We start from the raw sequence: 16,573 nt of genomic DNA on the forward strand, positions 1-16,573 counted from the left end.
AGATAAAGAAGCTATTTTGCATTTACTGTGCCTGGTAATGGATGAGAGAAGATACATAAACCTGCAGTCACGGCACGGCCCCTGATGGACAGCATCTCGTTACGTGCCCTGATCTGTTCCTACGTGAAAGCCCTTTGATCCCACCCACAGGAAAGGACTGAATCCTTATAGGGCTCATAAGAGGAAAAGCAGGACATTCACCAGAGTATGCTTTGTAACAATAATGGAATTTGGAAAAAGCGTTAGACTGCCAGAAGACTCGCAGCTAGCAACACATTTCAACGTCTTTACACAGAGATGCGGCGGGTCAAAGACAACAGCTTACTAACAGATGCCATTGACAATGCTTTGGGAAAAAACACCTTTGGACATCAGAAGTTTCTCATTCTGCAGAAACACTGTAGAAAGACAAACTCTACTAGGAAAAGTAAAGCCTATGGACTTGGGGAAGAAGATCTCAATAATAGCACACAAACCCATGCGTAATCCTTTCAAAGTCTCGACTTTTAGACTTGACTAGAGAACTGCAAAGCCAGATGGTAGGTAGCTGGTGAAAAGCTCTGCTGTCTGGGAATTACACTGAAGGCAGCTTGGGCCTCTGTGACCCCAACAAAGGGGCAGAAGAGTGGGAAAAATGATTGCCAGCAAACCAGCTTGAATGAAAGAGCGGGATTTTGCTAGCTATGCAAAAACCAGATGAGACTCATTACTGAGTAACATGAAAAGGACATGCCACTTTTTTTTTCAGCAAAGGGAAATTCTTCTCTGAGATCCGGGAAGTAATAAAAATTCTGATCTTCTCCTGAATAAGCAAAGGATGCTCCTTCACAGACAAAAGGATGCTCATTCATACGTACAAAGGATGTACTCCTTGTACGGGAGTCACGGTTGCTCCAGGTATTTTCAGACAGAAATCTGCAGAAGTATTCAGGTATATGGAGAAGCAGAGAGTGAAATAATCTCATGGAAATGCATAGACCTGCATCTCGACAACGTATGAATGTTTCATTTTAAAAGGAAACAAAACTACAAAAACGAATGCAAGAAGTGCACAAATATGGGAAAAAATTAAGACTTGTAACAAAATCTGGTTTTACCTTTAGGCACCTAACAATAGATGTGTTGGACAAGCACAGTATAATCCTCTACGCTGCTTGAAGAACGAAGCGCCTTCTTTACTGCCTAGGTCAGCCAAGGCTCGTTAGCCACGGCCATTTCTACCAGTTTTGGAAGAAGTTCTTACAGGCACTGTATAGCTCGTACACAGTCCTCCAAACAAAGAGATTAACTGATCAAAGCACCCTTAGCTAACAACAGGCTTTTCCCTGGATATCTTATTAATCCCTGTTTGAAACAGAGTGTAAAACTACTGCACTGGAGCGAAAAACAACGCAGACTACAGTGGCAAAACAGAAAGGCAGTTAGTGCACACTGGGGGAAATAAAAAATGCCAGCTTAGGAGTGGTTGCAGCAAAAACTCTGTAAGTCAAGACCTTCTCCACCTTCTGGGATGAACCCCTATGTCATGCCTGGATGTACAGGGTGCACAGCCTCAGGAAATCTCTGCACAGTGAACTGCAATTATTGTACATTTCCGGCAAAAATTCTGTTGGGCTTAGAGCATCGTGGCTCCCCCCTTCTGCCGTCCAACCTGAATCCCCGCATGCCCTCTCCATAGGTCACACCCTCTGCGTTACAACAAAATACATAACTGCATATATGTTCCTTCTGCTGAAAATGTGATGTAACATAACCAGCTTAGTTGCTAACGTGGCTTTCAAATGTTATCCGCTTGGGTGCAACAGTTCCATAATATTAAAGAAAAAATCTCCATTTTCCCAATGCCTAGACAATTTACCTTTCCACCACCCAGAACTGAGTATTAGACATGGAAATGAAAAGTCCCATGTATAGGCAAGTAGGTGAACAACGGAGAAAATTTTGTTTCCCGGTGCAGGAAACTTTCTTCTGAATCACAAGAAAACTTAGTCTTAAAGACAACAGGCTTTAAATCTCATTGAGATTTTCATGTATTTGCATGTACTCTGGTCTCATTAAAACTTACTTAAATAATTAAACAGTATTAGCTTGTATTTACATTGCTCTATGGGTAGTCTCTAGAGTAAACGTACAGTATGCACGCTGAGTGCACTCCAGTAACACATTTCAGATCTAGATAAGGAAAAACAGAGTACAGAAGAAGTTCCATTTTGTACAGACTTGTATGTGTGCACAAAATACTGCATTTTTGTGTTTGTCTGTGTAAAACGTACATGCTACAAGCACCCACACCCACATTCAGCTTGCTGTCAGTGGCAGCACCGTCTCTCATAAAACGTCTACACATAACCTCAGTCAGGGGTGTCATTTTCAGGTAGCGCTGAAGGCTACAACTGGCTATGCAGAATATCAGCTCCATTCTCTGACTTGGAGCTACAGAAGACAAAACTTTAAAAGAAATTCAGACTCTACCCAAAGTCATACCTAGCAGAAGTGGCAATAATAGTGGCTATAACACAGTAATTCTTTTCTGAATGTCAAGGCTACTGTCAACTCTACCTGTAAGAAACAAAATTGAACCTAGTCCTTGTCTTCAAATTTCAGTATGCGTTAAAAGCTGATGAAACAATATGCAACCTACCCTGATTTTTCACCTCGGCGAATTCTTTGTTGTATTCCTCTAGAGTTTCCCTAAGTTTCTGGTTCTCTGTTTCAATATCGTGCATACGTTGAACCTTCAGCTGAAGCTGCTGTCCTAAATCCAAGGCTGGAACTGGATCTGAAAAAGAAAAATAAAATGTAAGACAACAGGAACACTTCTGCGACTCAACTCACGCAGTTCAGAGCACAAGTGGCCTTTTTTCTTTATTAATATCCATTCTAAGTGCCAGTCAGGCCCTACTTCGAGGTATTATTCCTGTATGTTCCTCACCTCATACCCTGCAAACTTCAAAAAACAGAGATAGTTGATTGTATCTATGGCACCCTTTAAACTGAGGCATGCCTTCTTCATCCTGGTGCTAATCCACAGGGCAGTGCCCCTGGGTGCAGACCATCGTGATACGAAGGCACGCGAGAGCCTTAAGTTTCAAATTTTTGTTTGCAAAATGAGAATTCTGGGGTAAAAAGCATTCAAACTGCATGGCTCACTGAGAGCTAGCGCCCCTCACACACCTCTGCTTCCGCGGGAGCGCATTTCTGGAGCAAATTGTGCCCTCTTGCACAGCTGAGCTCAAATGGTTATTTGATCACGGAGATCTGAGCTTTACTCTTTCTCACTGACAGAGCAGTAATAATCACAAATATTGTGTGGATGCAATTAATACCGTGAACTTTGGGGTTTGTGACTCTTGTTCCCTCTTATTCTACTACTCGAATAGAAATTAGAAATTAATTTGAACGGCCTCTCAGTATTAAATCTCTGACGTTCATCCCCTTCTGCTAAAGGGAGTCCTTAGCGCGCACCTGACGTGTGCACATCTGATTTATTCTGGGACTTCTTCCGCGCCAGAACAGGAAGAGGCCGGAGTCCGATGGACTTATAAAAGATTATTGAATATATTTCTGTTATGGGCGCCAGCATCTCTTGTGAAATGGCTGCAAGGATTTAGTCTCCTGTTGAGGAATGCTAAACACCAAACTCAGTGGATCAACAACAGTATATATTAGGGAGTTCACTTAATTTTCAACCACCACAGTCATTAATTTTTCAGACCACCCTCAGTCTCTGGAAACACATAGTAAGTCTATTGTACCTCTGTTCACACATTAAGCATGAGCCTGTGTGTTTTTTCAATATGCCAGCGTTGTTTCATAGTTTATAAAAGAATAGTACTGGGTTATGTTGAGCTCAGAGACATTGTAAGTAGCAGCCTGCTGCATTTTGTTACTTCGGTTCTGCAACAGCTTGTGGCATTACCCTGTTCATAATACAAAATCTAGGTTGCTTGTCATCTGTTCTCTGTACATACATAGTTTATGACTACATAGCTTTTTCATTTATGCTTTTTAGGCCAAATACTTTTCGTTATTATTATCTGTATTAAAATATTTATAATAAATCAAACTTAAAATGTTATTGTGGCAGAGACAGGGGGTACAGGTAAGGAATTAAACATAAAGTTTAAGTCACAGCAGTAGCACGAGTTAAAGGCCCTGCAATATTTATGTACGGTCCAATTACGGCACAGGCTGTCACAACATCACCCTTCTCCCACGTAGGTCTGCCGACCTTTAGCAGGAATGACCATTTTGTCACACTTCTACAGCTCAGCATTTCTCCGACAGAGCTAGCCCAGGACATTCATCTGCTGAACATAAAGAAAGGCTGGACTGTCTCAATCCATCCACGTCTTAAATTGTTACAGGAACCACAAAACATACCAGGCAGGGATCTTAAGCTTCAGCTGTGATATTTCTATAAAGTAATGTTAAAATGCCACAATGAAAGAAGTTGAACTTTGCAGAATTGTGGGTGCACTCTTCCCTCCTCGTATTAACAGGCCCATTGTAAAAAGCCAGGACACCCAACGAGGTATTTTGCTCCAAATAGACAGGGCTTTTTATATTTAAATCAGTAAAGAATTAAAGACAAAAATAACACAAGCATTATGAAGTGAATAATGACTAAACCTTTAGTCAAATTTGCAATCCCTGAGAAGCTTTATGTACAAAATGAAAATGCTTGCAATCTCATAATTATTCATCAGGACATGTATATTTAATTTAGCTCTATTAAAGGTTAATGTTCAAGTAGCAAAACAGTGGCAGAACAAACAAAATGTAAAAACAGTCTCTGTGCATTAAACTTCAAACTTTCTTAGAGCCTGTTTGAAGGACTAGCGGCCTGCAGCCACTGAACACTGCTTCAGGACATGCAAAAAAACCCCATGGCTGAAGCATCTCTTAGACTTAATTTTTATAAACTGCATTAAAGAAAACTAATCACTGCATGACAATAAAATGACCAAGACATTTTGGGCAGAGAGACAAATACTTCATTTCTCATGCCAAGCCCCAACACGCTCTTTAATCTAAAAAAACCCTAAACCCCATGATTTCTGAAGCATTTATAAACACCAATTAATCTGAAACAAGTACAAACCTTACAGTCAGAATGATTTTTTTCTTACCTGAGTGGAGTGGATTTAAAAATAAATAAAAATACTCTCCTTTTCCCAACACACGCATGCATGAAAAAGCATACCTTTTTGTATTAACCAGACTTACAAAGTATGCCTCGTGTCATTTAACAGGAGGTCACTGAATTTTTAAACAAGCAATGGACCAAAACTCTCGATTCATTACACAAACAACAGGCATACACATTTCAAAAAAAATCGAGTAGCACTAGCTTAGGGAGAGAGGCAAAGAAGGAAATGTCCTTTCTGTGGTCTGTAAAAGAGAAAAATCATCTCACTTAACACTTAAATGTGGAAAACTCATCACAAATTATTCTCTTGGTTTGAATCTTCTCTAGCCTGCAGAAGTTCAGAGTCCCTGCTAGGCACAAGATAAACAAGAAATGAGAAAATTGGTAAAAGGAATCTGATCATCCAGAACTTGAAAAAGCGTTTCGCAAGATCGTTATTGCCCAAGAGTAAACTGAGACGTCTCTTTTTATACTAGATTTGGTGTATTTTTTTCTATTGCTTCCTATTCTGCTCTACTTTCCTGATCCACTTGTTGCATCCCATACCCACAAAGAAGCCCTTTGCATCACGTGCTTGTAGGCAGCCCAGCACATCTGGATCCGATCTCTGATAAGGCTTCCTCCACGCTACCACAGGAGAAACAACAACTGCCGTATTTTAAAACCAGCAACTGCAAAGCCTGTTCCTGCCTTTGCTTCCCGACGAATTGCCTCTCAGTGCTGTTCCCCGAGCAGCTCTCTGAGCACCACTGCTGTGGCACGCCACACCGGTCCCCTTGCAGAAGAGCTTCTGTCCTCACAAAGCAGGTGGATGGACGAGTCTCAATGAACACAGATGTGAAAAAAATTAATGTTATGAACGTAATGTAATTTTTATAGCAGTTAATACTTCACATCAAACAAGCTGGTGCAAAGCAGCCACAGTAACACCTCTCAGGCTGTTCTCACACCATATACACACCCTGACGATAAATCTTTTTTGAACAGCAGCACAAGAGAACCAGGTGTTTTCTTTTTTGCTGCCGCTGCTTATGCATGTAAACTGCCTATTTTATGAACAATTTTAAAAGAAGCACAGACGGGTCTCACCAAAACAGCCCATTACATGTCTAGCTAGAGGCAGCACCCCACCACCTGCAGCCCCACGCTGCTCCGACCAAGCCCACCCTCAACCCATGAGACAGAACAGGGCTATCGATGACCAGATGCATCTCCAAAGTGAGTGTCGTTTCAGGAACCCCATTCCTCCCTCCTTCTGCGAGCTGGAAAAAGACACAGATCTCCATAATTCAATCTAAGTGTTTACCCAAGGAGCACTGTGGGTACCGTTGCCCTCCCCTGTCATTAGCCAGAAATGAATGCCCCCCCTTGTGAGCGCTGCTCCTGCGATGACATCACGCTCCTGCCTGCGTTACTTTTCGCCAGGGCACTCTAGGCTAATGTAATCATACGATTACATAATTAACCCAGCTGTCTCATTAAGAAAATCAACTGGAATTCAGGGCATAATTAGTCATACAGCAATTAGCATGCTGATGAGCAACTGATGAAAAGCTGTCTCGATATAGAGTATGCTGGGACCACCCTCGTTATTTAGGAAGCGGGGGGAAGGAGCCCCCTCAGCCCAAGGAGAAGGCGCTCCGTCTGCACCGCTAACGTTCCGAGCCCCTTGGCCGCGGCGAGAAGCTGCCCCCGGACCCACCGGCTCCCTCCCGATCGCCGCTCGAACCTGTTGGCTCACACGGGGAGACTGACGGAGGGAGGAAAATTTGCCAAACGAAGCGGAAAAACGATGTCATTGTTTAAACGTACAATTTACAGAGCGCTGTGGCCAATTACCCTCTCTCCGCGCAGATACAGACGCTGCTCTTTAAGAACACCGCTCACCGCGGAGCTCCCCCAGGAGAGCGCCCCGCAGCGCCCGCCCGGCAGCCGCCGGGCCCCGGGGGGCGGCCAGGCCGCGGCGAGGGGGACCCGGGACCCGGCGGGGGCGGCGGCTGCCCGGGCCCGCGGCGGGCACCGGCCGGGCAGAGAGCGGCAAAGCGCGGCCTGGATCGCGCGGGGCGGATCGGGAGGGCCCGGGCCCGGGGCCGGGGCCGGGCGGCTCAGACGCCTCGAAGCCATCCCAGCCAAACCGTTCCCAGGCGCGGGGCGAGGCCTGTAGGTGTGTGAGGAGCTGCCGCGGCGCGGGGGGCCCGGCCCGCCCCTGCCCGGGGCCTGCAGGGTCGCTCTTCTGCCTCTGTGCAACCTGGGTTCATCCGTGTCTCAAAATGGAGCCCCCGAAGAGGCTCTTCCACAACAAAAGCCTTTCCCTAAACCCCTTCTCCTCCCTCTTCGTTGCGGGCCCGGAACACTAGAAACGTTCAGAAAGCGAGTTATGAAACAGTGCCAGAACTACAGGGGCAATTAATATTTTATATCACTGGAAATGTGTTTCCTAAGGTTCGGATCTAAAAATAATTCATCGAAGGCAACGCGTTTCTTTCAACAAGACTGTATTTCTGTTGCCTAAACCACATTGTAAGCAAAGCTTTCTTAGCGATAGCTCACAAGAAACACCCACGCAAAATCATGAGGGGGGGCGGAATTCCTCCTTAACTTTATTAACAGGATTTAACTTTTTTAAAAAAACAGAAGTTCAGCTCTGCTGTCACAATACTTCCATCACGAAGTAACGTGAGTTTTTGACTTTCCAGACGCACCCCTGCTCAGCCCTACCGCTGCTCTTCGCAACGGACACCTCTTCGGGAGAACAGGCTCTGGCTTAGGGGCAGGAAGAGCAGGAAGAAGCTCTATTCGCTTTTGATGCAGTAAGTGCTTTCTTGGGAGGCTGTGTGTCTGAAAATAACCTGAAAATGTGTTTTAGAAAAAATAATAATTACATTGTAGCTTTTGAATATTCAAACACCTCACAGCATACTTAATTAATTCATTAATTATTCCCCAGAAATTTCAGGGGTAAATTGAAATAGCCTAGAGAGACTGAGACAAAGATTTCATGGAATAAATGATAGCTTTCCTCCTTTTCCCCTATGACTCTGGTAGCCCAGGGACAGAAGAGTTATAGCCGCAATTCCGTTTGAAACAAAGCTCATCATCTCTCCAACTCCTCACTTCATAAAAAACATGAAAAGCTTCTTCCTTCAATCAAGAATTATACATATTTTCTTACTCCCCCATCCCACAGGACTGGGATCTCTCTCTTCCCTTTGTTTTGGGTTTTGTTTTTTGGTTTTTTTTTTTTACAGTGTTCTACTCACCCTCCTGCCCTCAGAGCGTTTTGTAAGGGCCGTGCCAGGGAATTCAAAGTGCCCACAAGAGGGTGAGGGACTCCCATTTCCCTTGCCAGCGAAAAAGCAGAATCCCGAATTCTGCCAACCCCTTAAAGCGCTAAAGCAGCAAAGCAATCCAGATGCGACCCCCCTCTATGAGGACTGGGGGAAGTCACAGCAAACCGGCGCCTTTCTTCCCCATTAATCACACCAAAAGTTCTCCCTGGCAGCACTCTCCAATGCTTCCAGGGTTAAGTGAAATGATGTGAGATGGTATGTAGCCAAATTGACCACAATCATATGGATCCCTTTGCCAGAAACGTGGTTCTTAGATCTTGTGGGCTATTATTTAAAGACATCCTTTATTTACCTACCAAATCTAGAATGGCTGCTGCTGGAAAGGTGCTCTGGCCCTGCCCCAGATTACGAGATGCATCTCTACCCTAGCATCCAAAGAAGTCAAACAAGGCAGAGTAAATGACTGACTCCTTCATGAATGGCATTGCAGTTTCCTGTATTTTCAAAGGAGTTACCAAAATAAATCCTCAGAAAAGTTTTTAATATTAAAAGTGGAGTATACATAATAGGTGATACAGTATTTTATAGCACGATAATATGCCAGCTGAAAAAGCACCTCCTGAGTTACAAGAGAAGCCACTGTTAGGGAAAATGTTTCAGTTTGATCTGTTCTAGCAATGGCCGAAGACGCTGGAATTTACTGCTTGTATGCTGAGCTCAGTGCGAGGCAAAGGACAGTTACAGAAAATCACTTGTGCTCCAAGTTTCACTTCTCCTACTTTGAGATTATAAAAACAAAAAGGAACCTTCCACTATGTTTGAAAGCATTTCTGCCACAATCATCCCTTCTTTCTCCTAAAAGCTTCTGAATAGGCTTAGCACTAAACCCTCCGAAAGCTGGGGTTTATTCTAATTCCAGTTCACATTCCTGCAACCGAGAAAGGCAAAGTCCAGTGTTCCCCACCACAACCAGTCTGCCTCTCTTGCTCCAGCTGCCGGGGTTAGGGCTGCTCTAACTCCACTCCCTGAAGCAACAGCTTTCAAAGGGTGCTGCAGTTATCACCTCCAGGTGAACACAACCGTGCCCGCAGGGATATCTTCCCTCTTCTTCGGCACATTCCTCCTGCGTCTATTCATTGCATCCCTCCCCTTAGCTGCACCTCCCTCTTCCTTCCGTGCCTCCAGCCTACCAAGTAAAATAGGGCTTGACAACCACACAATAAATTTTTTAAAGTGTATGCTTTAGGGATATTTCTTCCTTCGAATATTTATTCCAGCTTTTACAAAGGAATTTATCCAATTACTAATTCAACGAGAAAAACGGAAGAAAAAAAGTATGTGATGAGACAAGCCCAATTTCAAGCCACAAATCCAGGTAACAGAGCTATTTTTAGTTATTTTGACATCAGTTTCAAAACATAAGGATAAAATGAATGAATACTAAAGACGAGAATTGGCCAGGACTTTGCACTTCATCTGAAAATAACTATGTAATGCTAACAGTATGCCCTACCAGCGCGCATTCATCCAGTACAGCTCCAAAATTGTATTTTATGCCGTGTCTCTGAATTCAAACCCCAGAGGGAAGGAGGCTGAAGTGATTATGAGCTACTTCTACATTCCTCAGCGCTGGACTACCCGAAGGCTGGAGCAGCATCCCAGGCGATTCAGACCGTTCTGGAAAATAAAACAGCAGCAGCCGCTGACCCTACCAAAACGCCGCTCAAAACCTCCCGTCTGCAGCCTGGACTTCCAACTGTTTGCAGAACAGTTCGGGGAAAATCACCAACGTCTACAGTCCCAAATTTTTTTACTGTACAGATTTTTCTTCCAGACCCAGCTTCCAGAACTGGGGCATTTTTCACATGTTTATGCGACTCCATTTCTTTTTACCTGATCTAAACGTGCATCACGGATTTCGTCTTCAGATGGGATACAGTCACAAGCAAAAGCACTGCCTGCAGCCACAGGGGTTTATCGCTTTTCACTTTCAAGTATTAACTACGCTCAATTTTCTGCTTAATTTTATCAGATTTTCAAGTGTGTTTAAGGGGTGTCTGCACTACTTCTGCTGTCCATGAGCAAGTTCTTTTGCTTCCTTTCCTAAGACTACTCACTGTAATACTGTCTTCTTTTCCCTCTAAGGTTGAGAAAAGGCACATGTTACCCATATTCATTTCCCTTGTAAAGTTAGGGGCAGCAAAGTATAAACCTTTTCATTTTATATATCTTCCATTTTATTCAAATATATTTTATTTGGACAGGGGTGACCATTTTGACACATAAACGAACGAGGAGCTGCTGAAAATTTTTCACGCTGTTTGTAACGACCAAATGTTCCTCAGAAATTGTCTGTGCTGATCAGTCTCGATGTACCACAAACTCAGGGTGTTCTACAACCCAATCTTGCTCTCTCGACAGAGTTTTGCCAAACAACGGTTAAGCCCCATGAAGAGTGCTCTCAGTATTAACTTTTTCAAACTGTTTTTAGTATTCTAGTTGGGGATATGCTTAACAGTCCCTCGGAGTGAACCTCCTTTCCTTCTCCTCTCTTTATGTCTCCCCTACAGTTACATTCAACCAGCTCTTCTCTACTGGCACACGAGGCTGGGTGTGCTTGTGTTGCAATTTAAGCACATCGCGCAGCTTGTGGGTCATCAGGGCGTGTAAAAGTCCATACAGACTTTCTGCTATCTGGGCTGGCATTAACCTTTATGCTTTCTGCTTAACATTACGCTTTACAAAAAAATCCAAACACATCACATAACATATATAAATATAACAACTTCATACACATTTATCACCTCCAACATAAGCAGCAGATAATTTTTCTGGGAAAAAAAAAAAAAAAGAATCAAACCTATTTTTCTCTTCTATCACCTTTAACCTCAGAACATTGATCAAATACTCTTTACATGGAAGTCTTCTCTTAGCCCAAACAGCAATACAAGTCTGGAGAGTGTTGCTGAGTTGTAAATAATGACAAGGCAACGGAGTGCTGGGGTAAGCACTGCATCTCCCACTGCTGGGGCAGGGGCTCCGCAGTGAAGGAAAGAAGCTCTCTTTATAGGTGAGAAACACATTTTCATTTCTGCCTTTAGAAGTAATCCCCTAACACTTATTTTGCGGTTTACTGATTACTTATTTTCAAAGAAGTTTGTCTTTCCTCAGCTAAATCATTCCTTGGAAAAAGAAAGCCCTATGCAGGGCAGTTTGAACTTGCAAGGTTGAACTGTTATCGTACAAACCCACTAAGATGTAATGATGGGCGTGTGGAAAACTGCTCTGGGACTAGCCTGCTCCTCCTCCAAACGCCTCAGTAAGACACAGCCCCCACGGCAGGGCGTGCGATTTATGACGGAAAGGAGTAAGGGAAAGATAAAATTTCCACTTCAGCCATCTTTCACTGTGACTGCTTTTAATTGTTTTGACAGGGCACATTAAAAAAAAAAAACCCTCTTCTTTTTACCCTCTCTGTTATTTTATACTTTCCTTAGGTAGCGGGACCTCTGAGCTAAAAACCACGTCGTGCACATCATATAGCACCGAACTTACAGCAAATCTGATCAGAACAGAGACCTGTGAAGAGTCTCCAATAAACACACACACACATCCCCTTTTACACCGCAGAGGTCACTCAGTTTCCTGATGAGAAAATTCCCATGAAGCAGAAACGAACACCATTGACGGCTCAACCCTAGAAGGCTGCACCGTCCCCACCACACCCAGAGCAAATATTTTGCCTTCACCTGCCCCGATTCTCACACGCGCCCGTGCCGAAAAAGCTCACCGCTGTTTGCTGGTCTGTTGGTGCGGGGTGGGAGGGAGCCGCGACCCTGTGGCTGAGGTGGAGCGGCTCTATGGAGGGCGAGTGCGGGGCAGGACGATGCGGCAGCCAAGCGGCGGGTGGGAGAGAGGCAGCGGTGGGGTGCGGGGGTGCCTGAGCACGGCCGGGGCTGGGCTCTGCGCCCCCCGCCCGGGGAACCCAGCCTTCCCCTGGAGCGGGGCTTTTGAGGTTCTCCCCTTCGGGGGCAAACTCCTGGCAGTATTGCAAAGATACACCATCAGCTTCTACAGGAGAACAGCCACTGAACCCAACTCCAGTGTAACTGTTGCCACATCAAGATAGCAGATTTTCTGTTTAAAGGCAGAATTGTTTCTTCTTTGCCTACACAAGGGCCGTGCTTAACAGGAGCAATACTGAAAACTGAGCAAACCCAACAGTGGCATTGTGCAGTAACTGCACAGTAATAAAGACACAGCGTAAAGAGAAACTCTGTTTAACCAGTTTGTCTGGATACTGTCACCTGGCATTCTCTCTGGGTCTCCACATTTTAACTTTTACTTGACAATTACAGTGAAGTTTTGTTTAAAAAATAATTCAGTGGTGAACACCGTTCCTTTTTAAAAGAAAAATATTTAATTTAATTTGTAGTATTTTTAATGCTTAATATTTTTCTTTTAAAGCTTTAGAAAAACAGAATTATGAATATACTGTTTCTGCAAGGCAACACTGCTCCTCCAAACACTTACACAACAGGGCTCCAATTTCACTCTTAAGTGTTTGCAAGATTAAGACCCTAAAAGACAAGGGTGCTAACATATTACACTTATTTTATAAAACTGAAGAGAAAGAAATCTTGAACAGACGGAAGAAAGCTTCCCCAAAATACAGACCAAACCTCCCTCTACATAAAAATAAATGTATTCACATTATTTTTAAAGGTAAGTTGTGACAACCTTGTTGATTAGCGCAATTCATGTGGCAGCATTCATTTCTCTCTAGCTCTCTACTGCATACTGAAAATAAGGCAATTAAATGAGAAAATTAATTCCATTAATTAAAAATGTTCAGTCTCAAGCAAGACAGAATGATCTGAGTGAGAATTACAGCTGTATAAATGTACATAAAACAAAACATTTTCCTTGACATGTACTTTCCTTTTGAAAGGATAAATTTTGCAGCACAAACCAATGATAATGCTATTTTAACGGTATCATAAAGCTGGAGAAAGATATGAAAAGGTCTGTTTCATCTTTTAAAGAGAAAACCCCTCATGTATATAGGAAAATTTACAAGTAAAATACCACTCTTCCCACAAATTCCTTACTGGTGAGCCTGAGTGAAAACTCTGGTCAAGTCAGGAAAGCAAACCATTAAACTTAGCTGAATCCATAAAGCACCGTAGCTGGAGTTTCAATACAGATCATTTTATAGTAAAATTAAAATAGAAGCCCTTTTTAATTATATAAAGTGTGCACGTTATTACTGAGGAGAGGAATACATACTTTCCTCAAGAACCATAAAATTGGCTGCTGGGAATTAGACTTCAGCTGCAATTATTACACGGTCCTATAAAGGATATTGAAAGCCTGATAAAATTGCACCCTTGTCATGTAACAGTGACGCTTAATGCTAAATAACCACTCCGCAGCATTCCAGTCATAGCTTTCTCAAAACATCATAGCTCCCTTCTCACACCGAAAAGAAAACATAGCAGGATTTTGAAGATAAAAGTATACCTAAATATTTGAAATACCAAATGGGCAGGTCAAAAGATATGTAAAGCCACACAGAGGCAAAACAACACATGTGAGAAATGAATACCAGTGGTCTTTTATGCAGGAAAGCCCTCCGTGGCTATATACCCTGTGTAAAGGACTACATGTGATGAGAAGGAAATTAAAGAAAAAAGGCAACACAACGAAGCAAGCCCCTAACTGCAAAGGTCTGACTGAGCCCTACCACGTGGTGGTGGACACCAGCGCCGTACAGCCCTAACGGCTGTTTGCCTGTCCGTTGCAGTATGTGCTGTAAACAGCGAGTACTGGTTACACCTGCACGCAGCTCCAGGAGCCGGACTTCTTCGGAACCTGGGATTTGCTTTTAGCAACACCAGTAACGCTCCTCGTGTGCCTCTCAGGCCTGCAGATGGAGCATGGGACTAAAACCTGAAGATATTTCTAATCCCACAGACTCTACCACACTGACAATTTAGCCAGGCTGAAAATTTTACATGTAGTGAGAATATCAAAGAAATATTTCTCTGGCATATAACATAAAGCATGCGCAGGGGGCGAAGGCTGGTCAAGAGCGAGATTGTGGAGTGTGGAAGGAGGGGACGTAAATTTTGCTTTTGCAAATGAAGGAAAGGAGAAAATTTGTCACACAAAGAAGTACTGACAAAGTCCCTCACCTTTCAGATCCTACAGCATGAGTGGGATATATGTCCTACCTCCTCCGTAAGGCTTCAGTCTGACTGTGCTGTTCAAATCCCAGCACCTGTGACAATGCCAGGCTTCAGAAAAGAGCCTCTGCACAAGAGGATGCAAAGGATCCCGCACAGCTCTTGTTCGACACAACTACTCAGTCATTAAAAAACCCAGACCATTAGAAATCAAACCTACTCGCCTCCCAGATTACGGCAGGAAACAAGGGCTGCCTCAGCACGGAGGTGGAGGGGTGGCAGGTTCTCTCCCTAGCAGTGAACAGCGGCCCGGCAGGCTGCAGGTTCGGGGGGTCCGTTCTGATGGAGGGGAGTCCTTTACAGAACAGAGCTGCGAGGGCCTGTGCCGTGCCCGTGCTGCTCGTGCCAGCGCAAACCAGCCACGGGCAGGAGCCTCCTCGAGTTACCCGCCTCTTCCCACGGCACGAGCGGAGGGGCAAAGGAAGTGTTCACCTGCGGAACGTTCCTAAGACTACAAGCTGGAAACAAGTAAAGGAACACTCACAGGCTGATTAACCGAAACCCCAGCATTTCTGAGGCAACTGTGGCCTCGGATGAGCACGGTCAGTCCCCGCATCTCTCTACATATGCTGTGCTTAATACAGGTACTGGCTGCTACTCGGCTATAATGTGAAAGCATAAAAGAACCTATGTTAGCTCTGACTGAGCACCTGAAAAACACTGACCTTTTCACCAGTTAAGCTGCAAACAAAACATTAAAAAATTAGTTTCTATTTGAAGCGTGCACAGAATGTGCTCCTTAAAAGGTAGAGCCAGTAAAGGCTAGGCTGCACTTTGCAATGAGGCCTTAAAAGCCCTTAGAAGTATTAATTATGCCTCAAAACTTGTCTTGAGGTAAATATTTCATATATATATATATATGACATCAATGTTTTACAAAAAGTATAAAATCATACACACACACTCTCATATGCCAACAACTCAGTCCACGATTTGGAAGTGGACACCTGGATTCCTAACTCCCTCTCACCTTTGAGTTTAGTTGCAAAAAGAAAAATCTGTTCAGAGAATATTTATCTACCATTGGGGAAAACAAACAAACAAAAAAATCAACTTCCAAAATGTAAAATGCAATTAACTGGAAACTTCCAGTGCCAAACATAAAGGAAAGTTGAAAACACATATAATAAAGGCCTTTGAATAACATTTATGATCACACTTACACTGAACAGAATCGAAATTTGGTAGCGATTTACTTTTCAGTAAGGTGGGGGGATTTTTTTGGAACGTATGAAAAATTTTCTCTGTCCTTTAAAAGCACAAGTATTGCTGCTTCTTGATGAAGCTTCAAGCTGTATCTTTTTTGTTAAAAACCTCTAAACCCTCTAATAAAGACATTACTGAGAATCACACAATATTGTAATAATAGAAAAGGATTCGTACAAACATTAAAACGTAAATGCAATGAACAGTTTTAAGAGAAGTCACGAAATTGCCTTAGCCATGGTTCTTTCCATTAGAAACAACACTGGAGCATATCACTTTCCGAATTAAACCATTGCTCATGTTTACCTTATCAAAGGTAGAAAAAAATGCCCAGTAGCATTCACACAAACATAAGCCATCAGTTTTTCAGAGTAAGGAAATCATGTGCTTACCTGGAACATCTATTAATCTCTTATAAACATTCAAGAAGGCTGCCTCTGCTTCTTTGCTTCTTTTACCCAATGCGTCGATCTGAAAGGGGTGGTGAGAAAAGAAGGCTTTTAGACTTCCTCCAATACAACTCTTACACTCACAGCTTCACAAATAAATGAATATATTTCATATAAGACCAGTTAATACACAAAAGGGGAACCCGAGTCTCCTGTGTACAGCTCCTACAGAAGCAGCCTTGTAAGAGTATTGCCAGTACGTCTGTACTGAATATAACTGAAAGCCCT

The 16,573-nt window shown here is 43.3% G+C and overlaps 1 protein-coding gene across 7 annotated transcripts in view; it reads right to left on the reverse strand.

The window, feature by feature from the left end:
• CUX1 (cut like homeobox 1) overlaps window positions 1-16,573 on the reverse strand; it is a 283,475-nt gene that overhangs the window by 140,335 nt on the left and 126,567 nt on the right. For 6 of the 7 annotated variants that reach the window (XM_086475312.1, XM_086475311.1, XM_086475310.1 and 3 more), the window contains 2 exons: window positions 16,289-16,367; window positions 2,642-2,779 (listed from right to left, as the gene is read on the reverse strand). In XM_086475312.1, coding sequence (XP_086331438.1) covers window positions 2,642-2,779; window positions 16,289-16,367 — 217 coding nt within the window. The remainder of the gene's footprint in view (window positions 1-2,641; window positions 2,780-16,288; window positions 16,368-16,573) is intronic. The other variant, XM_086475313.1, reaches the window with a different exon arrangement.

The sequence above is a fragment of the Leptosomus discolor genome, chromosome 18, assembly GCF_034619465.1.
Source record: "Leptosomus discolor isolate bLepDis1 chromosome 18, bLepDis1.hap2, whole genome shotgun sequence".
Lineage (NCBI taxonomy): Eukaryota > Metazoa > Chordata > Aves > Leptosomiformes > Leptosomidae > Leptosomus > Leptosomus discolor.